Here is a 24,641-nt window from a genome sequence, read left to right as displayed (position 1 = left end):
GCTTCCAGGATCAGACTCCAGATCAGGGTCAGGAGCGTATGGTGCAGAAAAAGGGACAAAATTCAGACAGCAAACTGCTGGCTTTACAACAACACTAAATAAATGGACCGAAACAAAGTAAAACTGCTGAAATCAACAAGTACAGATGAATAAATAAGATTCCAGAAGACGAGACTCTAACAGAGCGCTCAACTAAAACCAGAGAGCCGGTTGCTGAGGAGGAATAAACTTTATTCCACATGAACACACATACAGAGTCTTAAAGGGACAGTGACGCACACTGGTGTGTTTAAGGCTTTTCACTCAGGTAGAACTCTACAACTTTATACTTTATACACACACACACACACACACACACACACATTTGAGGTTTTATGAGTTGCTAATATTATTGCTTTAAGAATATGGAAGCACCATAGAACAAAAACACACCAGAGAATAACACACACCGAGGTGTCCCAGTTCAGCGTGGCAGACTTTACTTTTCTCCTCACATCAGCCGTGTTTGCACGTCTTTGACCTTCTGTGGTGATGCTGGCGTTTTTGTTTTTAGGCTTCGATCTCTTCAAGTCACAGTTTAAGACTTTTTAAAAAGTTTTTATTATGAATAAAGACTTTATTTTCTCATAAAAAATGTCAAATGATCTTCCTGCAACGTAAATACTGAAGTAAACCCAAATTAATTTCACGACTTTATTGGTATCTGCAACTTTTTTTAATGAGACGTTGCAGAATATTGAGAAATATTTATTTAAAGGTTATTCTGAACTTTAAGAATGGAGGAGAATGTTTTCTACTTTGAAGTAAAAATAAAAGCTGCATCAAAAAACTTGTAAATATTCATTTATCTGCTGTTTTTCCTTAAGTACCAGCTTCTAATTTAAATTTATTCAATAGAACAGATTTCACTAGAAAAAACTAAGACGGTCCACAATACATAAAGGTTTCTTAGAAATTTGCTTTCATTTCCAGGTAATACCAACACACTGAGGGTCTCAGTGGGAAGGTAAAGAATGGTGGACACATCCTGAATAAAACTTACAGAACTGAAGGTGAGTATTCTGAAACGCTGCTCATGCATGTCTGCAAAAGGAAAGGCTGGAAGGAAAAACGTGCAACGTAACACGACCTGACCTGAGATCAGTATCTCTGCCTCCTCAGGTTATTTCTGCTGATTTCTGCATCACAGACAATAACAGAAAACTTGTCATTTAAATGTTGATTGCTGTGGAGCATCAAACTTCCATCAGTCTTGTTTTTATTCAGCTTGAGGATTTTATTCTGAAAGTTCAGATCAAACTGATCGTTTCCTCTAATGGTCGCTTTTCTGTGTGGAAACGGCTCCACCTAATGGTCAAATCTGGAACTGCATGATGGTAATAATAATAATAATAATAATAATAATAATAATAATAATAATAATAATAAGTTGTGTATTTCACCAATAAAGATTTTCTGTCATTAAAGTGTCAAAAAATAAAATACTTTTCTGAATTTAAAATCATGAAAATCAGCTTATTAAAAGATAAACACAAAATTATTTCCCGCTTGCTGAAATGTTCTCTTTTGTTTTGCTCTTTTTGGCTTAATAAAACTTCATTTAACTGCATTTATCATGCAGAATGAGCCTTTCCTGGTCTTTTATCACAGTGTTTTTTTGTATTTTATCCATGTTTTGCCATGTGACTAACTCGGTGATAATGTGCTGTAATCTAAACTTCGGCTCATATTCTGCATCAGAAATAAACATTTCTTTTGGATGCAATAATTGCTATATTTATTTGAGCTTTTTTAACCTATTTATTATTATATATTTATTCTCTAATATTAAATATATTTGGTCTGTTTAAGAGCTTTGGACAGAATAAATATTTTCTGTCATGTTTTTAATCTGCTGTAAATATTCTGATCTACTTTATTATTGTGTTTTATTAGTTTGTAGTTTTCTACCAAGTTCTGCTTTAAAACTACAACTTTGTGAACTTGTGTCGTGTTTTGTTGCTATCTTAACATTGAAAAACTGTTCTGTGTGCGGAGGTTTGGTTTCCCAGCGGAGTCGGAGCTGAGAGGACGAGGAGGCGTCTCCCGTTGGTTCTGTTTTTACATCGGGACTCGCTGTCGGCTTGTGGATCAGGACTTTCCTCGCCTCCGCTTCAGCTCCTCTTCGTATCTCTGCAGCTGAGACATGAAGCCGGGGTTGGGGTCGATCACGTGACGAGCCGTCTTCACTCTCTGTGAGGACAAACGGCAGCAGGTGAGACATCGGCTGCTTTCATGCCTGGATTCTCTTCCTTCCAGCTTTTACTTCTGTTTTTCAACCTGCATCCTGTAGACGGAGAACGGCTCGTTCAGTAAGTCTGCAGTCTGGTTTCTGGTTCAGCCGGATCCAGTTTTAACCAGAGTTTACAGGAGAGGACGTCCTCCATGTTGCGTTGCGTCCTCTCCTCTCCTTGCTGCTCTGACTGACTCTACGCTACAACAGAACCGCAGCAGACCTCCCGTTTCCAAGCGGACCAGATTCTGCTTCTGTGCACCAGTGTATGAGTTCACACTGCTTCAAGCAGACCGTACGAGCCGTGGAAATGGACCACAAAGTGAACCAGTAGACATGCATAAAGAGAATTTATTAACTTTTATTGTTAATACAGAAGTTATTCAATAAAACTAATTAAATAAGAAATTCTCCAGAAACCAGCTTGACTGTCAGCAACCAGATCCGGTTTATAGCAGCTTCAGAGCGGAGTTGTCGTCTGGACTGGTGCATAACAGGAGCCTCGGTGTCAGAAAACACACCCAGTCTGCCAGCTTTCTGACCTTCAGGCAGCAGAGGAGTCTGCTGACGGCAGCTCGCAGCCCAGCGACAACGGCCGGCTCAGGAAAACTGCTTACAGGAAGCTCTGGCTCGTCGGATCCCTCCAGCATCCCACAGTATCAACCATCCTGGTCTTTAGAGACACTGACGGTATTAATCAGCTGGTTTAAATCAGCAGTAAAATCTCAGCTGATGCTCCGTTGACTCTCTTTAATCTGCCTTCTGTCTAACATCCAGCTGTGTGATCTAACACTATGCTTCAACCGCCTGGTTGTACAAACCGGGACTAAACGGAGCACGACTACTAACTTTAAAACATGAAGAGGAGCAGCTTGCAGTGCTTTCTTACTCTAGATGCTGGATAAACATAAAAGCTGGGACATTTGGGAAGAGATTATTGTCTTTAAACTGTAAAAACTTTCGCATTTACAGATATATATCGTCTTGATTTGGAAATATTTAGTTTTAACTGGTAGTAATGTGTCAGAACCACCACTAGGAGGCAGTGTTGCGCGGAGCCGGGATGGATTCACGCTGCTGGAAGACGGTCTGAAAGCCAACTATTCTGTTCATATGTCTCCCAGATCTGGTCTGACTGGTGGTCTGACACAGACCAGGTCTAACTCAGATCCATGTCTGATGTTTTCAAAGAGCCTGTTTACACTAAAACTAGAAACCAGATCATTATCAGATTTACGGATTTATCAGATAATTTTAAGTGATAGTGTAGACGTCCTCATATGACATCCTTTAACAGATAACTTTATCAGATTAGGATAAATCAGATGAACAGATGAAAATACTACATCTTCATCCTCACGTACATCTGGTTTATTTGAGCTATCTACATCTGAGCATGTGCAAAGAGCCGTGTTGCTTCTGGAATGCAATCATCTGCCTTGAAGCAGACGCTGGTTTCAGTTTTTATTTTCTTCTTAACGTGAGTTAAAATGGGATGAAAATACGAAAGCAGAAGAGATGGCCTTCCCAATGCATTGTAAGCTAACGTTAATACGCTATTCACCAATGCTAACTGACGCGCTAACAAGAGGTTTAACATGTTTAATGTCAGAAAAACCGATCATGTCACTCCACACCGGTGGTTCCCATCCTGGTGGTCCCCCAAGGACCCCCATCATGCAACTACCAAAAAGAAGCATTAGCTTCTGCTTCACTCGCTGCTTCGCAGCATAGACGACACGTTCCAGCTGACGTCTGTCTTTAATACACCTGCAGTTCAGCTGATTACCAACAAAGAGATCAACATTTTCCTCTTCTTCAACAAATAAAGACGAATCATCTGCGCTGCAGCGTTTTTCAGACACGTCTCATTAATGAAAGGGTGAAACATGAGAGTTTTCACCTCATCTCGTCTCTGTGTGGACCTGACCTTAATTAAATAAAACCGTCTCCGAACAGTCAAGTCCTTTGGGATCGCTGTGCTCTTTGCAGGACCCCAGGTTTGGAACCAATGGGTACGGTTACATGGTGTTTTTTTAATTCGGAATAAAATAGTTCAGAATTAACGTATTGTCCTACGAGTTTACATGAAGATAATAATTCCAAATAAACGTTTACACCAGGGGTGCCTAAGTCCAGTCGAGATCTACCATCCTGCAACCTTTAGATGCAACCCCCGTCCAGCACAGCTGAGTCAAATAGCAGAATTCCTCTTCTGCGTGTCATTCAGCTCTGTAGAGGCCTGCTAACGAGCCACTTATTAGATTCAAGTGTGTTGGAGAAGGGTTGCACCTAAAAACAGCAGGATGGTAGATCTGGAGGACCAGACTTGGAGCACCCCTGGTTTACATGAAACATGTCCTCACTTAATTCCTCTTCAGAGCGGCGGGTTGGGAAGGGTTCTGATTGGACAGAGGGTTCACGTGACGTATGACGTAGACCAGAAATAAACAAAGTTGTCTCCCTGCTTCTCGTCTTTTCAGTCGTAACTTGTAAAAACTACACAATAAGTACCAGTTTTACTGCTATTTTTATTCTAAATGTGAAGTAGCAGCTCAACACCAGCATACTACTTCACTTTCTGCAGCAACTGAAAAGAAGAAGAAAGATAGACCACCGAACACGGGAGGCAAAACAACGCGCATCATCGGGACAGGACAAGGTAACGAGCATGCTCAGAACGACCAGAATTAACTTAGAGCTGAATGAAGGTTTATATGACAGAGGGATTAAATAGTTCGGAATTAAAATGCGAATAAACCAGCCGCTTACATCGGAATTAAGTTTAATTCCGAATAGAAATTAGTATTAGGAATTAAGTGTTTACATGGTCGTTTTTCATCAGAATTAACTTTTATTCTGAATTAAACAGGAATTAGAACGCCCATGTAAACGTACGGAAAGTTACTTTCCACAGCAGATTATACGGCTGTCAGACAACCACATTTACCTCTGAACAACCGATATCGTTATAATGACGCGTTCAGTGAAAGATGTTTTATTGTGAAGATGACTGCATCTTCTGTTTTCTCTGAAAGCTCTGTCCATAAGGGAGAAATCATACGACACAGGATTTTCCAGCCGCTGCAGTCGCCCCCTGCTGGCCGTTGTTATGAATGCAGCTTCAAATTATTCCACACGTTCAGGATACAAATAAAAGACTTCATGTTCTTCATTATTTTGTATGAAACAGAATAATGAATGTGATTATTATGAGTGTGGTCTAAAACGCCTCACCTGAACGGCCTCCGTCAGCGTCAGCTTGCGGTGCTTCATAAGGTAGGCGATGCAGATGGTGGCCGATCGGCTGCGTCCGTTCTTGCAGTAAACGACGCTGCGTCCACCGCGGTTAGCCTCCTTCTGGATGGCGTCGGCGCAGCGGTCGAAGTGGCTGTAGAGGTCCTCGTTGGGGTCATCGTAGACAGAGATCTGCAGCTTGGTGACGCTCGCGGAGGGGAAGGGCTGCTGCTTGGACACGTTGATGCAGAGCGTCACCGCCTCCTGCTGGATGAGCTCGTCGCTGCAGGCTGAGCGGGCGTTGCTGATGAACAGAGCGCTGGTGACCTTACACAGCTGCAGCATCTTCCTCAGTCCCTGCTTGGAAAAGAAGTCTGGGTTTTTATCCAGGTAACTGCTAGTTGATACTAAAACTAAACCAGTTTTATGTCACAACATCTTTAATGTCTTTATTTCAACCACAAACCCTCATTCAGCAGGAAAAGATTCAGCGACAACAAACAACAATCTGAAATGCTATCCTAACATTTCAGGGAACAAAAGACTTTTACGTTCAGATTCAGAATCTGTCGAAGAAATGAAGTAGAATCTGGATCTGCTGATAAATAAAAACTGCTAATTTGGTTTCATATTTTAGGTCTGAATCTGGTGATAACGGTGTCCGTCGATGAGTAAAGAAGGGAATATTTCACACCCGTATTTGGCTTCAGGTGGTGGTTCATGAGATCTGGAACATTTAGAAAAAACATTTCTATGTTTGAAATAGAAAATATTTATTTTAAAAATACATTCTCTATTCAGATTTTTGTTTCTGTTAGCCATTATTTAGTTAAACGACTAAAACAACCAGATTTGATGTTTTTTTTCCCCAATTCAATTCAGTTTTATTTATATAGAACATTGAAAACGGCCCCTGCAGACCGAAGTTCTTCACAGAACAGAAAATTCAGATAAAATTATTTAAAGTAGAATAATAATGGAAAAATAAAACTTTTTGGTGGTTTTGGATAAATAAATCTGTCTGGATGAACTTCAGGTTTGTAGTTGCCGCTTTTCATCATGTTTTACTGAATAATTCATTTGTGGTCAAATGAAATATCACGGCATAACCAGAAGACGACGGTGAGTTTTAGAGTAAAAAGAAAAGAAAACACCATGATCTATTTTAACTTATTATTTATCTTTTGAATTTTATTTTTAATCGAACTATTTAACTTTTTTAAAAGTGTTTTTAAAAATTGTATTTAATCTAAAATTTACATCATTACTGGTGTAAAATAAGCAGTTTGTTTTCTCTTTTTTTCTGGGTGGGGGTTTGTTAAAAAATAATTAAATCTTTTTTAATGACTTTATAATAAACAATCCACAACATACACGATGAATATTCTGACGCTTCCAGATCAAATCCTCAGTAATCCAGCAGTCAGTGAACGCCTCACACTGATCTCCTGACTGACCTGCAGCCTCCTCCAGCTGAAATCTGCCGTTCCTCGGAGGACCGGGTTCCCTGTCTGGTCCTGCAGACGGAGAACCGACGCCTGAGACGGATCCGGTCGGTTCCGGCCTCCACGTGACCCCCAACTGCTCCGACCGACACCGATCGCTGCTATAAATACTGCCGCCGGCAGCTCTGGGTCCTAGTGCCGACCAGGTTAGAGACAGAGCTGCAGGAGGAGAAAAACGAGCATCGACTCATAAAGTTTAACCTAAATGTTATTTATTCACCAGCGGCAGTTTGTTTACATTCTGGCCACAAGATGGCGCTATAATCTGTCTGATGGGCAGGTTGTTTTTTGCAACCTAAAACAGGTTCAATGAGTTTTAAAGTCTTTTTCAGCATCTTGTGAATCATCGGCAGGTCTCCAGTTTTTTTAAACACTGCGTGTTTCCATTTTCTTTTACCACATTGTCAATATGCTCATTAATAATTCACACCATAGAAACCAGTACTGCCTTAGAAAACATGAAACTAAAGGCAGATGAACGTTGGCTGGGAGTAAAGTCTGTTTTATCAGCTTGTTTTACAGGAAACAATCAAAACAAGCAGATTTCCTGTAGAGTTTCTGAGCTACTGAGGTAACCAAACTGCACAACATTCTTCTGACTTTATGTCAGCAGTTCCTGCGTCTTTCTCTCCTCCTTCAACACACGACTGAACCAGATCCAGATGTTGGACATCAGCGACGCTTCAACATCTGGAGGACAGACAAAGGAGCGAGGTTTTATGATCTTCAACGTAAAATCTGGCCTCATCGTTACAGATTAGCAACCTGTTCAGTCCTTCAGTTTAAATCGACTTCAGCTCTGATAAAAGGCTACTGGTCAGAGCAGCGATGGCGTACGAGGTTGAACTGAACACTTCGTAGCAACCAGATGGATATTCTGATCCATACATACTGGAAACCGCCTCCGAGTCCAACCACTGTCAGCTCAACCATCTGGATAAAACTGAAGTGTGAAACACAACTGTTGCAACTGTAAGGCATCTCAACTACAAGGAAATGAAACTCCCTCAGAGGTCAAAGGTCAACAACTCCATCCTGTCATTCTCTGCACCGCGTGAGTGGACGCTCCTTGTGACTGGAAGCCCTCCATGACTGGGCGCCTCCCGTGAGTGAATGCCCCCCATGACAGGATGCTCCTCGTAACTGGACACCTTCTGTCACTGGACATCCTCGGTAACTGGATGGCACCCTCCATGACTGGACGCCACCCGTGACAGGAAGCTCCTTGTGACTGGATCAACCCCATGACTGGAGATCCGCCGAGATAGGACGCCACCCGTGACTGGACGGGGGACGCCATGTACGGGGATAGGACCCCCTCTGGGATAAGATGCCCCCCGTAACCGGACGCTCCACCGTGACTCGACGCACCTCGTGACTGGAAAAACCCAGTGACTCGACGCTCCTTGTGGCCAGATGCTTGTCGTGCAGGGTTACATCTGCGACTGGACGCTCCTCAAGACTGAACAATGCCCCCTGTGACAGGACTATCCTTGTGACTGGACATCCCCCGTGACAGGATGCTTCTCGTGACTGGACGCCCTCTGTGACTGGGCGCCCCCAGTAACTGGACGCTCCTTGTAACTGGACGCCCCTTGTGACCAGACGCACCCCGTGAATCGACGCTCCTTGTGACAAGATGCTCGTCATGCAGGACAACCTCTGCGACTGGAGGCTCCTCGTGACTGAACAACGCCCCCTGTGACAGGATGCTTCTCGTGACTGTACGCCCTTTGTAACTGGGCGCCCCCAGTAACTGGACGCTCCTTGTGACTGAACCATGCCCCCCATGACAGGATGCGCCTCGTGACTGGACTCCCCCCATAACTGGACGTCCCTTGTGATTGGACGCAACTCATGACGGGACGCACTTTGTGACTCCATGCTCCTTGTGCCCTCTGTGATTGGATGCCCCGAGTAAGTGAACACTCCTTGTGACTGAACAACGCCCCCATGACAGGACGCTGCTTATGACTGAACGTCCCCAGTGTGTTGAGTCCACAAAGGTGGAAAGTGATGCCATGTTATCTGAAAATTCAAATTTTACTGAAAGAATGACATTTTTTATTATTGTAATTTTATCCAAAAAGAGAAGACAAAACAAAGTTCATGGATTTTTACAGCATAAGATCGATTCAGTTTATCAAGACAAAAACTTCAGACATCTGAAAATGATTCAAATAAATTCACACACTTTAGTAATACGTCTGGTACCATTGACTCCCCACTTTCCTTTAGTTCCCCAGTTTCCACAGGTTCCCCTGTTTCCCCTGGTTTCTCTGATTCCCCAAGTTCCCTGGGTTCCTCAAGGTTCTCAGATTCCCCAAGTACCTCAGTTTCTCTTAGTTCCTCTGGTTCCCCTGGTTGTCCTGGTACCCCAGTTTCCCCTGGTTCTCCTGGTTCCTCTGATTCCTCAAGTTCCCCGGGATCCTCAGGTTTCTCAGAATCCCCAGGGTTCCTCAGGTCCTTTATGGTTCTCAGGTTCTGCGGTCTTCAGCTCTCATGCCGTGTGCTTCGGTAGATTCGCTTTATAGACACATAGAATGATTGAAGAGTTTATTAACATGCAAAACACTTCCAATGCAAACAACGTTTTACATGTTTTCTTCGAGCTTCGCCACACAAATGATTTTCCCTGCAGACGTTTCAGGCCTGCAGTCGTCCCCCGAGTGAGGAGCGCTTTGACCCGAGGCGTTGCTACTTGCAGGGCCTCTCCCGCATGTTTCGCAGGAGAAGGACTCGTCATCTGCGTGAGTTCGCATGTGCTTTTTTAGCGCGGATGCATATTTGAAGCGTTCTCCGCAGGTCTTGCAGGGGTACGGCTTTTCGCCCGTGTGGGTTCTCATGTGGACTATCAGGTTGCTGCTCCGACTGAAGCTCTTCTCGCAGATTTTGCAGGAGTAGCGCTTCTCTCCCGTGTGGGTTCCCATGTGAGCGGTGAGATTACCGCTCTGTGTGAAACTTTTCCCGCATATCTTGCAGGAGTAGCGCTTCTCTCCCGTGTGGATGGCGGTGTGCCATTTAAAAGCTGATAAGTTAGTGAATCTTTTTCCGCAGGTATTGCAAAGGTATGGCTTCTCCCCCGTGTGGGTTCTCATGTGCACCAGAACGCTGTAGCTGCACCTGAAGCTCTTCCCACATGTTTGGCAGGAGTACGGCTTCTCGCCTGTGTGCGTTCGCATGTGATATTTGAGCGTGGACGCGTCGTTGAACCTTTTCCCGCAGTCACTGCAGGCGTACGGCTTCACGCCGGTGTGGATTCTGTGATGCATCTTCAGGTGGTACTTATTCTTAAAAACTTTACCGCAAACGCCACATTTTAAGGAAATTTTGCCAGTTTCAGCGTCACGGTGACTCTCGGGCATGGAGCACGGGTCATCGTCGTTGTTATCGTTCCTTTGAAGTCTTTCGTTTGGCCTCATCGCCATACTGCTGGTCGATCCCAAGTCTGCATCTTCACTTCCTTCCTGATCTTGATCTTGGAGCTGTTCATCGTTTGGTTCCGGCTCGCTGTGGTCACTTTCCTCATAAGTAAGAGTCACCATAAAGGCATCGCTCTCCTCCTTCAGTACGACCAGCTCTGCTTCCTGACTGGTACAGAATTCCTCCTGTTCCTCTTTGATCAGGGGACCATCTGGTTCCTCTTGGTCCAGATTGGAGTTCTTCTCTTGATTACTGAGCTTTCCTGGAAGAACTTCCTCCACCTCTACATCCTCATCCTCCTCTTGCTGTGGAAAATCTGCAAGAAGAAAGAGCAAACTAGATGTTGTTAAGAGATAGTTTCAAACACCAGCAGAGATGTGGCACTAAGTTAACGTCCACAAGTTGATGAAAAACTTCTTCTCCATAAGGTCCTTTTTTCTGCTGCATGTCAGAAATTACATCCACGGAATAAATCTACTGTCTTCACAGACACATTCTGTATGAATCAGGCTCTCGAAAGAATGCAGAAAAGCTTAAAGTAATCCTAAAAACAAGTAAATCCTAGGAATAAGGACTCCAAGGAGCAAGTAAAATAATCCTAGGAGTGAATAAAGTAATCATACAAGTTAATAACGTAACCATAGAAATGAGTAATCTTAGAGAAAAGATTACTCATTAAGGAATGAGAAAAGTAATCCTATGAATTAGGGATGCACCGATACCGGCTCTATACCAAGCATGTTTCCTCGTACTTGGTATTAATAAAAGCGTACCGATACCACACTAGTGAAGCCAGCACAGATGTGTTTGATGCTTCGGACGTGTTTTAAAAGAAATAAATGCTTTGAATGTTAAAATGTGACATTTTTTTGTTCCACTAAAACAGTGATCCTCACTGTTAATTCAACAAGAGCCGAACTCAGTATACTAAGACAAGAGGAGGGCCGCCACTCCCCCAAAGCCTTCCCACGCTACGTATCCCGCTACGTTGCCAAATCAGTAACATTCAGCTTTTCAGCAAGGAATGGTTATCCTAAATATTGCACGGAGTAATGGCTTCTTGTGCAACAGTATATGGTGAAAATACAATAATGCCTCCAGAATATGGGCGTTTCTTTTTCATTATATATACGGAGCTACCGACAGAGCAACTCTTTGGTGGAGTTCGGTGCAGCTGAAATCAACCAGAACTGGCAACTCTGACAGGGTCAGTTAGGGCCGTTAGGACAGCAGAGTTTCTGCAAGCAGCCTGCAGCTCTTGTTTGTGGAGAGAACTGCAGCGTTGAGGATCATTATGACTTGTTTAGATGCATTTTCAGACAGCCAGCGACTGCTTCATGAGCCGCAAGTCAAGAGTCAGAGAGCCGCATGCGATGAGGAACACGGCACTAAAAGCTGGATCTGTTTCCAAAACCACATATTTATGGTTGTGTTTAGGTAAAATCAGCCGAATCAGAATAAAACTTGTTGAAATTGTTAGACCTGTAATGTTATCTGTATTGGTGAGGTAACTTCAGAAAGGATGGGTCATTTATTACAACCTAATGAAATCTGACACAGTTATAGCAGCAGTAATAACCATAGTCACTATAATGTTCACATAAACAGGTCTGGTATCGGCAAATATCTGTATCGGCAGATATTCACATTTCATATATCGTATCGGATCAGAACTCGCAAAAAGTGGATCAGTGCATCTCAACTATGAATGAGTAAAGTAATCCCAAGAATTAGTGAAGTAATCGTAGTAACGAGTAATAGTGGAAATTAGTAAAGTAATCATAGTAATGAGTAAAGTAATCATAGTAATGAGTAAAGTAATCATAGTAATGAGGAACTGTTCTCCAGCAGAAGGTAAAAAGTGAAGCTGAGCAGGTTTCCAGGTGTTTCATGGAGGTGTAGCAGGTAAATATCCCATGAAGCCTTTGTCTGATGATGATGATGAGAATGATGATGCTAACATGATAAAGAGGCTAACTACAAAGCAGCAGGTGAGTGGGTCAGAACATCGTGACTTTATTACTGAGTAGATAATAAATGATAACTTCTATTAATCTGATAACTCAGCTTCCTTTATGTTTGCTGAGCATCTCTGGCTGATAAACAGCAGCAGCGACATTTCCCTGTGACATTAAACGCAGCAGGAACCTCAGATCATTCCCTTCAGACTCTCTACCTGCCGGGTTGGAGTTCCCCGGGGGCTTCCAGCTGACTTCCAGCAGTCTGCGCTGCCGCTCCAGCTCCTGCTCGTACTGGACGATGGTTTTCTCAAACACGCCGAAGATTTCTGCAGCAGCAGCAGTGAGACGTTCGCTGATGAACTCCTTCAGATGCTGAACTGAAGACATCGTTTCTCAGAAGCAGCGCTCAGACCAGAACACTTCCAGCTCCGTCCACGCAGAACCACGCCAACCTGCAGCCGTGGGTGTGTTCCCCGCTGCGGGCCTTTCTCTGTTTCCTTCCGCTGCTGTCACTGGGACATCACCGGGTCCGTGGCTGCACGGCCGGATGTGGCGCCGCTGTTTCCGGTCCAAGTCTCTGTCCACACCAATTCCTACGTTTTCTCCGACCGTGAACACATCACGGTTGTTTTGAGTCAAAGTCCGTGAATGTACCAGAGTTTGTTTACTTGTTTATAACTCAGTTGCCCTATCTATCTATCTGTCTATCTGTCTATCTATCTATCTATCTATCTATCTATCTATCTATCTATCTATCTATCTATCTATCTATCAGATGACTTATTTATGTATTCGACAACGCAGCAGATTTTAAGTAGAGACGTGTGTGAGTTTGTGTTTAAAATCTGCTGTTTTCTGTCATAGGTTCGGGAGTATTCTGGGTTAATTTTCTTTAACATTTAAAAAAAATAACATTATTTACTTTTCAGTTGCATTTTTATGTCATACAATTTTGCTTGTAAAACAAGTGTTAAAAGGCTGTTTCAGAGATATTTTGTTATGGAGGTACACGGCTAAAGCTATATATTTCTGGGGGTTTAAAATATATATATATATTAGTTGTTTTTTTTTCAATTGTTTTACTTTTTTATTCCATGTTTGTATAATAAGCCAATGTTAATTCTATACCATTTATGGAATAAAAAGAAAAATTCAGAATGAATACAATTTTAAAACATATGTATATATATATATATATATATATATATATATATATATATATATATATATATATATATATATATATATACATATATATATATATATATATATATATATATATATATATATATATATATATATATATATATATATATACAAAGAAGTTGAACATTTGTCGTTGATTTGGGTCACACCTTGATGGTGGAACTGATACCGTAGCTCCAAAATAAAACATGTTGCACTGTGGATATTGTCAAAGTCTTGCTTTAATATACTTGTCACCATTTAGAAAAAAAAAATCATAATGAGTCAAATAGAAATGTAAACAGTTGGTATCTTATCAAAACACAGAACTGCAGTATTTTGGAAACGGAACGAATGTTTAACATCTTTCTTCCGCCGGAACCTGAAACCGTGACATTCAGCGGAAGTAAACAACCACGTTAGCAGTATTAGGTCGATAGATGCAAACATTTAGCTTTTTTTTTTTTTTTCTAGTAATGGTGTTTTCCAACCAGCGGAGGAAGATTCCAGTCGGAGGAGCAGGACCAGCCACGGAAAGGGAGGACATGTCTGAAAGAAACGTCGATCAGCGCGAGGAGGAGATCAATAACCGGCGCAGATCGATGAGGATCAGCTGGAAACCACGAAGAACGTTAAATACTGCAGGTATGTCACCTTATGAAGGACTAAATATCATTATGAAGGACTACGCCAATTTATAAAGGACTAAACCACCTTTTAAAGAACTGGATCTCCTTTTGAAGGACTAAATCACCTTATGAAGGACTAAACCTCCTTATGAAGGACTAAACCTCCTTATGAAGGACTAAACCAACTTATGAAGGACTAAACCACCTTATGAAGGACTAAACCACCTTATGAAGGACTAAACCACCTTATGAATGACTAAATCATCTTATGAAGAACTGAATCTTCTTTTGAAGAACTGAATCTTCTTTTGAAGGACTAAACCACCTTATGAAGGACTAAACCACCTTATGAAGGACTAAACCACCTTATGAAGGACTAAACCACCTTATGAATGACTAAATCATCTTATGAAGAACTGAATCTTCTTCTGATGGACTAAATCACCGTATGAACGACTAAATCACATTAGGAAGGACTAAACCAACTTATGAAAGACTAAACCACCTTATGAAGGACTAAACCACCTTATGAAAGACTAAACCACCTTATGAAAGACTAAACCACCTTATTAAGGACTAAATAACCTTGTGAAGGACTAAACCACCTTATGAATGAGTAAATCACCTTATGAAGGACTAAATCTCATTATGAAGGACTAAACTACCTTATTAAGGACTAAATTACCTTATGAAGGACTAAACCACCTTATGGAGGACTAAATCTCATTATGAAGGACTAAACCAACTTATGAAGGACTAAACCACCTTATGAAGGACTAAACCACCTTATGAAGGACTAAACCACCTTATGAAGGACTAAACCAACTTATGAAGAACTAAACCACCTTATGAAAGACTAAACCACCTTATGAAGGACTAAATAAACTTGTGAAGGACTGAATTATCTTATGAAGAACTGAATCTCCTTATGAAGGACAAAATCTCCCTTTGAAGGACTAAATCACCCTATGAAGGACTAAACCACCTTATGAAGGACTAAATCCCCTAATGAAGGGCTAAACCACCTTATGAAGGACTAAACCACCTTATGAATGACTAAATCATCTTATGAAGAACTGAATCTTCTTTTGAAGGACTAAATCACCGTACGAAGGACTAAATCTCATTAGGGAGGACTAAACAACCTTATGAAGGACTAAACCAACTTATGAAGGACTAAACTACCTTATGAAGGACTAAACTACCTTATGAAGGACTAAATCACCTTATGAAGGACTAAACCACCTTATGGAGGACTAAATCAACTTATGAAGGACTAAACCACCGTATGAAGGACTAAATCTCATTATGAAGGACTAAACCAACTTATGAAGGACTAAATCACCTTATGAAAGACTAAATCACCTTATGAAAGACTAAATCTCCTTATGAAGGACTAAATCACATTATGAACGACTAAATCACCTTATGAAGGACTGAATTATCTTATTAAGAACTGAATCTCCTTATGAAGGACTAAATCAGCTTATGAAAGACCAAACCAACTTATGAAGAACTAAACCACCTTATGAAGGACTAAACCATCTTATAAAGAACTGAATCTCCTTTTCAAGGACTAAATCACCGTATGAAGGACTAAACCTCCTTATGAACGACTAAACCACCTTATGAAGGACTAAACCACCTTATGAAGGACTAAATCTCATTATGAAGGACTAAATCACATTATGAACGATTAAATCACCTTATGAAGGACTAAATCCCCTTATGAAGGACTGAATTATCTTATGAAGAACTGAATCTCCTTATGAAGGACTAAACTACCTTATGAAGGACTAAACTACCTTATGAAGGACTAAATCTCCTTATGAAGAACTGAATCTCCTTTTGAAGGACTAAATCACCTTATGAAGGACTATATCTCATTATGAACAACTAAATCACCTTATCAAGGACTAAATCCCCTTATGAAGGACTGAATTATCTTATGAAGAACTGAATCTCATTGTGAAGGACTAAATCACATTATGAAGGACCAAATCACCTTATGAAGGACCAAATCACCTTATGAAGAACTAAACCACCTTATGAAGGACTAAATGATCTTATGAAGAACTGAATCTCCTTTTGAAGGACTAAATCACCTTATGAAGGACTAAATCTCATTTTGAAGGACTAAATCACCTTATGAAGGACTAAACCTCCTTATGAAGGACTAAACCTCCTTATGAAGGACTAAACCACCTTATGAAGGACTAAACCACCTTATGAAGGACTAAATCATCTTATGAAGAACTGAATCTTCTTTTGAAGGACTAAATCACCGTATGAAGGACTAAATCTCATTAGGAAGGACTAAACCAACTTATGAAAGACTAAACCACCTTATGAAGGACTAAACAAACTTATGACGAACTAAACCACCTTATGAAAGACTAAACCACCTTATGAAGGACTAAATCTCATTATGAAGGACTAAACTACCTTATGAAGGACTAAATCACCTTATGAAGGACCAAATCACCTTATGAAGGACCAAATCACCTTATGAAGAACTAAACCACCTTATGAAGGACTAAATGATCTTATGAAGAACTGAATCTCCTTTTGAAGGACTAAATCACCTTATGAAGGACTAAATCTCATTTTGAAGGACTAAATCACCTTATGAAGGACTAAACCTCCTTATGAAGGACTAAACCTCCTTATGAAGGACTAAACCACCTTGTGAAGGACTAAACCACCTTATGAAGGACTAAATCATCTTATGAAGAACTGAATCTTCTTTTGAAGGACTAAATCACCGTATGAAGGACTAAATCTCATTAGGAAGGACTAAACCAACTTATGAAAGACTAAACCACCTTATGAAGGACTAAACAAACTTATGACGAACTAAACCAACTTATGAAAGACTAAACCACCTTATGAAGGACTAAATCTCATTATGAAGGACTAAACTACCTTATGAAGGACTAAATCACCTTATGAAGGACTAAACCACCTTATGAAGGACTAAATCACCTTATGAAGGACTAAACCACCTTATGAAGGACTAAATCTCATTATGAAGGATTAAACTACCTTATGAAGGACTAAATCACCTTATGAAGGACTAAATCACCTTATGAAGGACTAAATCACCTTATGAAGGACTAAATCACCTTATGAAGGACTAAATCACCTTATGAAGGACTAAACCACCTTATGGAGGACTAAATCTCCTTATGAACAACTAAATCTCATTATGAAGGACTAAACCAACTTGTGAAGGACTAAATCACCTTATGAAAGACTAAATCTCATTATGAACGACTAAATCACCTTATGAAGGACTAAATCCCCTCATGAAGAACTGAAGTATCTCATGAAGAACTGAATCTCCTTATGAAGAACTAAACCACCTTATGAAGGACTAAATGATCTTATGAAGAACTGAATCTCCTTTTGAAGGACTAAATCACCTTATGAAGGACTAAATCTCATTTTGAAGGACTAAATCACCTTATGAAGGACTAAACCTCCTTATGAAGGACTAAACCTCCTTATGAAGGACTAAACCACCTTATGAAGGACTAAACCACCTTATGAAGGACTAAATCATCTTATGAAGAACTGAATCTTCTTTTGAAGGACTAAATCACCGTATGAAGGACTAAATCTCATTAGGAAGGACTAAACCAACTTATGAAAGACTAAACCACCTTATGAAGGACTAAACAAACTTATGACGAACTAAACCAACTTATGAAAGACTAAACCACCTTATGAAGGACTAAATCTCATTATGAAGGACTAAACTACCTTATGAAGGACTAAATCACCTTATGAAGGACTAAACCACCTTATGAAGGACTAAATCACCTTATGAAGGACTAAACCACCTTATGAAGGACTAAATCTCATTATGAAGGATTAAACTACCTTATGAAGGACTAAATCACCTTATGAAGGACTAAATCACCTTATGAAGGACTAAATCACCTTATGAAGGACTAAATCACCTTATGAAGGACTAAATCACCTTATGAAGGACTAAACCACCTTATGGAGGACTAAATCTCCTTATGAACAACTAAATCTCATTATGAAGGACTAAACCAACTTGTGAAGGACTAAATCACCTTATGAAAGACTAAATCTCATTATGAACGACTAAATCACCTTATGAAGGACTAAATCCCCTCATGAAGAACTGAAGTATCTCATGAAGAACTGAATCTCCTTATGAAGGACTAAATCACCTTATGAAGGACTAAATCACCTTATGAAAGACTAAACCAACTTATGAAGAACTAAACCACCTTATGAAAGACTAAACCACCTTATGAAGGACTAAATAACCTTATGAAGGTCTAAATCATCTTATAAAGAACTGAATCTCCTTTTGAAGGACTAAATCTCCTTTTGAAGGACTAAATCTCCTTTTGAAGGACTAAATCACCTTATGAAAGACTAAACCTCCTCATGAAGGACTAAACCACCTTATGAAGGACTAAACCACCTTATGAAGGACTAAACCACCTTATGAAGGACTAAATCACCTTATGAAGGACTAAACCACCTTATGAAAGACTAAATCATCTTATGAAGGACTAAACCACCTTATGAAGGACTAAACCACCTTATGAAGGACCAAATCACCTTATGAAGGACCAAATCACCTTATGAAGGACTAAATTACCTTATGAATGACTGAATTATCTTATGAATAACTGAATCTCATTATGAAGGACTAAATCCCCTCATGAAGAACTGAATCTCCTTATGAAGGACTAAATCACATTATGAAAGACCAAACCAACTTATGAAGAACTAAACCACCTTATGAGGGACTAAACCATCTTATAAAGAACTGAATCTCCTTTTCAAGGACTAAATCACCTTATGAAGGACTAAACCTCCTTATGGAGGACTAAATCCCCTTATGAAGGACTGAATTATCTTATGAAGAACTGAATCTCCTTATGAAGGACTAAACTACCTTGTGAGGGACTAAACTACCTTAGGAAGGACTAAATCTCCTTATGAAGAACTGAATCTCCGTTTGAAGGATTAAATCACCTTATGAAGGACTAAATCTCATTATGAAGGACTAAATTTCCTTATGAAGGACTAAATCTCCTTATGAAGGACTAAACCACCTTATGAAGGACTAAACCACCTTATGAAGGACTAAACCACCTTATGAAGGACTAAATCACCTTATGAAGGACCAAATCACCTTATGAAGAATTAAACCACCTTATGAAGGACTACATCAGAGGTGTCCAGCTCCGGTCCTCGAGGACCAGAATCCTTTAGGTTTTCTATGTATCCCTGCTCAGACACACCTGATTCAAATTAATTAGTAGTAGAGCTTAATCAGTTGTGCACGTCATTGGCTGTTTGATCCATTTAGTGGAAGCTAGATGTGTTGGAACAGGAATACATGGGAAACCTGCAGGACAGCGGCCCTCGAGGACCGACTTTGGACACCCCTGGACTAAATGATCTTATGAAGAACTGAATCTCCTTTTGAAGGACTAAATCACCTTATGAAGGACTAAATCTCATTATGAAGGACTAAATCTCATTATGAAGGACTAAACCACCTTATGAAGGACTAAACCACCTTATGAAAGACTAAATCATCTTATGAAGAACTGAATCTCCTTATGAAGGACTAAATCACCTTATGAAGGACTAAACTACCTTATGAAGGACTAAACTACCTTATGAAGGACTAAACTACCTTATGAAGGACTAAACTACCTTATGACGGACTAAATCTCCTTATGAAGAACTGAATCTCCTTTTGAAGGACTAAATCATCTTATGAAGGACTAAATCTCATTATGAACAACTAAATCACCTTATCAAGGACTAAATCCCCTTACGAAGGACTGAATTATCTTATGAAGAACTGAATCTCATTGTGAAGGACTAAATCACCCTATGAAGGACCAAATCACCTTATGAAGGACCAAATCACCTTATGAAGGACCAAATCACCTTATGAAGGACCAAATCACCTTATGAAGAACTAAACCATCTTATGAAGGACTAAATGATCTTATTAAGAACTGAATCTCCTTTTGAAGGACTAAATCACCTTATGAAAGACTAAATCTCATTATGAAGGACTAAATCACCGTATGAAGGACGAAACCACCTTATGAAGGACTAAACCACCTTATGAAGGACTAAACCACCTTATGAAGGACTAAACCACCTTATGAAGGACTAAATCATCTTATGAAGAACTGAATCTTCTTTTGAAGGACTAAATCACCGTATGAAGGACTAAACCACCTTATGAAGGACTAAATCACCGTATGAAGGACTAAATCACCTTATGAAGGACTAAACCACCTTATGAAGGACTAAATCACCTTATGAAGGACTAAATCACCTTATGAAGGACTAAATCACCTTATGAAGGACTGAATTATCTTACGAAGAACTGAATCTCCTTTTGAAGGACTAAATCACATTATGAAGGACTAAATCTCATTATGAAGGACTAAATCTCATTATGAAGGACTAAACCAACTTATGAAGGACTAAACCATCTGATGAAGGACTTAATCTCCTTATGAAGGACTAAACCACCTTATGAAGGACTAAATCTCCTTTTGAAGGACTAAACCACCTTATGAAGGACTAAATCACCTTATGAAGGACTAAATCACCTTGTGAAAGACTAAATCTCATTATGAACGACTAAATCACCTTATGAAGGACTAAACCACCTTATGAAGGACTAAACCACCTTATGAAGGACTAAATCACCGTATGAAGGACTAAACCACCTTATGAAGGACTAAACCACCTTATGAAGGACTAAATCATCTTATGAAGAACTGAATCTTCTTTTGAAGGACTAAATCACCTTATGAAGGACTAAACCACCTTATGAAGGACTAAATCACCTTATGAAGGACTAAATCACCTTATGAAGGACTAAACCAACTTATGAAGGACTAAACCATCTGATGAAGGACTTAATCTCCTTATGAAGGACTAAACCACCTTATGAAGGACTAAATCTCCTTTTGAAGGACTAAACCACCTTATGAAGGACTAAATCACCTTATGAAGGACTAAATCACCTTATGAAAGACTAAATCTCATTATGAACGACTAAATCACCTTATGAAGGACTAAACCACCTTATGAAGGACTAAACCACCTTATGAAGGACTAAATCACCTTATGTAGAACTGAATCTCCTTATGAAGGACTAAATCACCTTATGAAGGACTGAATTATCTTACGAAGAACTGAATCTCCTTTTGAAGGACTAAATCACCTTATGAAGGACTAAATCTCATTATGAAGGACAAAATCTCATTATGAAGGACTAAACCAACTTATGAATGACTAATCCACCTGATGAAGGACTAAATCTCCTTATGAATGACTAAATCTCCTTATGAAGGACTAAATCTCCTTATGAAGGACTAAACCACCTTATGAAGGACTAAACCACCTTATGAAGGACTAAACCACCTTATGAAGGACTAAATCATCTTATGAAGAACTGAATCATCTTATGAAGAACTGAATCTCCTTATGAAGGACTAAATCATCTTATGAAGAACTAAACCAACTTATGAAGGACTAAATGATCTTATTAAGAACTGAATCTCCTTTTGAAGGACTAAATCACCTTATGAAAGACTAAATCTCATTATGAAGGACTAAATCACCGTATGAAGGACGAAACCACCTTATGAAGGACTAAACCACCTTATGAAGGACTAAACCACCTTATGAAGGACTAAACCACCTTATGAAGGACTAAATCATCTTATGAAGAACTGAATCTTCTTTTGAAGGACTAAATCACCGTATGAAGGACTAAACCAACTTATGAAGGACTAAACCACCTTATGAAGGACTAAACCACCTTATGAAGGACTAAACCACCTTATGAATGACTAAATCATCTTATGAAGAACTGAATCTTCTTTTGAAGAACTGAATCTTCTTTTGAAGGACTAAACCACCTTATGAAGGACTAAACCACCTTATGAAGGACTAAACCACCTTATGAAGGACTAAACCACCTTATGAATGACTAAATCATCTTATGAAGAACTGAATCTTCTTCTGATGGACTAAATCACCGTATGAACGACTAAATCACATTAGGAAGGACTAAACCAACTTATGAAAGACTAAACCACCTTATGAAGGACTAAACCACCTTATGAAAGACTAAACCACCTTATGAAAGACTAAACCACCTTATTAAGGACTAAATAACCTTGTGAAGGACTAAACCACCTTATGAATGAGTAAATCACCTTATGAAGGACTAAATCTCATTATGAAGGACTAAACTACCTTATTAAGGACTAAATTACCTTATGAAGGACTAAACCACCTTATGGAGGACTAAATCTCATTATGAAGGACTAAACCAACTTATGAAGGACTAAACCACCTTATGAAGGACTAAACCACCTTATGAAGGACTAAACCACCTTATGAAGGACTAAACCAACTTATGAAGAACTAAACCACCTTATGAAAGACTAAACCACCTTATGAAGGACTAAATAAACTTGTGAAGGACTGAATTATCTTATGAAGAACTGAATCTCCTTATGAAGGACAAAATCTCCCTTTGAAGGACTAAATCACCCTATGAAGGACTAAACCACCTTATGAAGGACTAAATCCCCTAATGAAGGGCTAAACCACCTTATGAAGGACTAAACCACCTTATGAATGACTAAATCATCTTATGAAGAACTGAATCTTCTTTTGAAGGACTAAATCACCGTACGAAGGACTAAATCTCATTAGGGAGGACTAAACAACCTTATGAAGGACTAAACCAACTTATGAAGGACTAAACTACCTTATGAAGGACTAAACTACCTTATGAAGGACTAAATCACCTTATGAAGGACTAAACCACCTTATGGAGGACTAAATCAACTTATGAAGGACTAAACCACCGTATGAAGGACTAAATCTCATTATGAAGGACTAAACCAACTTATGAAGGACTAAATCACCTTATGAAAGACTAAATCACCTTATGAAAGACTAAATCTCCTTATGAAGGACTAAATCACATTATGAACGACTAAATCACCTTATGAAGGACTGAATTATCTTATTAAGAACTGAATCTCCTTATGAAGGACTAAATCAGCTTATGAAAGACCAAACCAACTTATGAAGAACTAAACCACCTTATGAAGGACTAAACCATCTTATAAAGAACTGAATCTCCTTTTCAAGGACTAAATCACCGTATGAAGGACTAAACCTCCTTATGAACGACTAAACCACCTTATGAAGGACTAAACCACCTTATGAAGGACTAAATCTCATTATGAAGGACTAAATCACATTATGAACGATTAAATCACCTTATGAAGGACTAAATCCCCTTATGAAGGACTGAATTATCTTATGAAGAACTGAATCTCCTTATGAAGGACTAAACTACCTTATGAAGGACTAAACTACCTTATGAAGGACTAAATCTCCTTATGAAGAACTGAATCTCCTTTTGAAGGACTAAATCACCTTATGAAGGACTATATCTCATTATGAACAACTAAATCACCTTATCAAGGACTAAATCCCCTTATGAAGGACTGAATTATCTTATGAAGAACTGAATCTCATTGTGAAGGACTAAATCACATTATGAAGGACCAAATCACCTTATGAAGGACCAAATCACCTTATGAAGAACTAAACCACCTTATGAAGGACTAAATGATCTTATGAAGAACTGAATCTCCTTTTGAAGGACTAAATCACCTTATGAAGGACTAAATCTCATTTTGAAGGACTAAATCACCTTATGAAGGACTAAACCTCCTTATGAAGGACTAAACCTCCTTATGAAGGACTAAACCACCTTATGAAGGACTAAACCACCTTATGAAGGACTAAATCATCTTATGAAGAACTGAATCTTCTTTTGAAGGACTAAATCACCGTATGAAGGACTAAATCTCATTAGGAAGGACTAAACCAACTTATGAAAGACTAAACCACCTTATGAAGGACTAAACAAACTTATGACGAACTAAACCACCTTATGAAAGACTAAACCACCTTATGAAGGACTAAATCTCATTATGAAGGACTAAACTACCTTATGAAGGACTAAATCACCTTATGAAGGACCAAATCACCTTATGAAGGACCAAATCACCTTATGAAGAACTAAACCACCTTATGAAGGACTAAATGATCTTATGAAGAACTGAATCTCCTTTTGAAGGACTAAATCACCTTATGAAGGACTAAATCTCATTTTGAAGGACTAAATCACCTTATGAAGGACTAAACCTCCTTATGAAGGACTAAACCTCCTTATGAAGGACTAAACCACCTTGTGAAGGACTAAACCACCTTATGAAGGACTAAATCATCTTATGAAGAACTGAATCTTCTTTTGAAGGACTAAATCACCGTATGAAGGACTAAATCTCATTAGGAAGGACTA

The 24,641-nt window shown here is 39.5% G+C and overlaps 3 protein-coding genes across 4 annotated transcripts in view; 1 reads left to right on the top strand and 2 right to left on the bottom strand.

Annotated features, from left to right (window-relative positions):
* Positions 1–214: 214 nt before the first annotated feature.
* dusp28 (dual specificity phosphatase 28) lies at positions 215–7,091 on the bottom strand. Of its 2 annotated transcripts, none has more exons than XM_079243174.1 (3): positions 6,967–7,091; positions 5,510–5,866; positions 215–2,232 (listed from the first exon to the last, which is right to left on the bottom strand). In XM_079243174.1, exons 2-3 carry the CDS (start codon positions 5,852–5,854, stop codon positions 2,131–2,133), a joined length of 447 nt encoding a protein of 148 aa, XP_079099300.1. In that variant the 5' UTR covers positions 5,855–5,866; positions 6,967–7,091; the 3' UTR covers positions 215–2,130. The 2 variants fall into 2 exon arrangements, with proteins under 2 accessions (XP_079099300.1, XP_079099301.1); XM_079243175.1 differs by having other exon boundaries at positions 5,510–5,869; positions 6,967–7,084.
* A 2,517-nt stretch (positions 7,092–9,608) lies between these two features.
* LOC306758101 (uncharacterized protein) lies at positions 9,609–12,884 on the bottom strand (the record flags this gene model as incomplete). Its single annotated transcript, XM_079243312.1, has 2 exons — positions 12,614–12,884; positions 9,609–10,753 (listed from the first exon to the last, which is right to left on the bottom strand). The coding sequence occupies exons 1-2, from the start codon at positions 12,783–12,785 to the stop codon at positions 9,609–9,611; spliced, it is 1,317 nt and encodes a 438-aa protein (XP_079099438.1). The 5' UTR covers positions 12,786–12,884.
* A 1,175-nt stretch (positions 12,885–14,059) lies between these two features.
* LOC306758100 (uncharacterized protein) overlaps positions 14,060–24,641 on the top strand; it is a gene marked incomplete at both ends in the record, with an annotated part of 32,939 nt that continues 22,357 nt past the window's right edge. Inside the window, one exon of the mRNA XM_079243311.1 lies at positions 14,060–14,228. Within this exon, the coding sequence (XP_079099437.1) occupies positions 14,060–14,228 (169 nt within the window). The remainder of the gene's footprint in view (positions 14,229–24,641) is intronic.

Source organism: Telmatherina bonti (genome assembly GCF_933228915.1).
Source record: "Telmatherina bonti genome assembly, chromosome: 7".
Classification (NCBI taxonomy): domain Eukaryota; kingdom Metazoa; phylum Chordata; class Actinopteri; order Atheriniformes; family Telmatherinidae; genus Telmatherina; species Telmatherina bonti.
The sequence above is the reverse complement of the archived record's forward strand: the minus strand, read 5'-3'. Positions and strand labels throughout refer to the sequence as shown.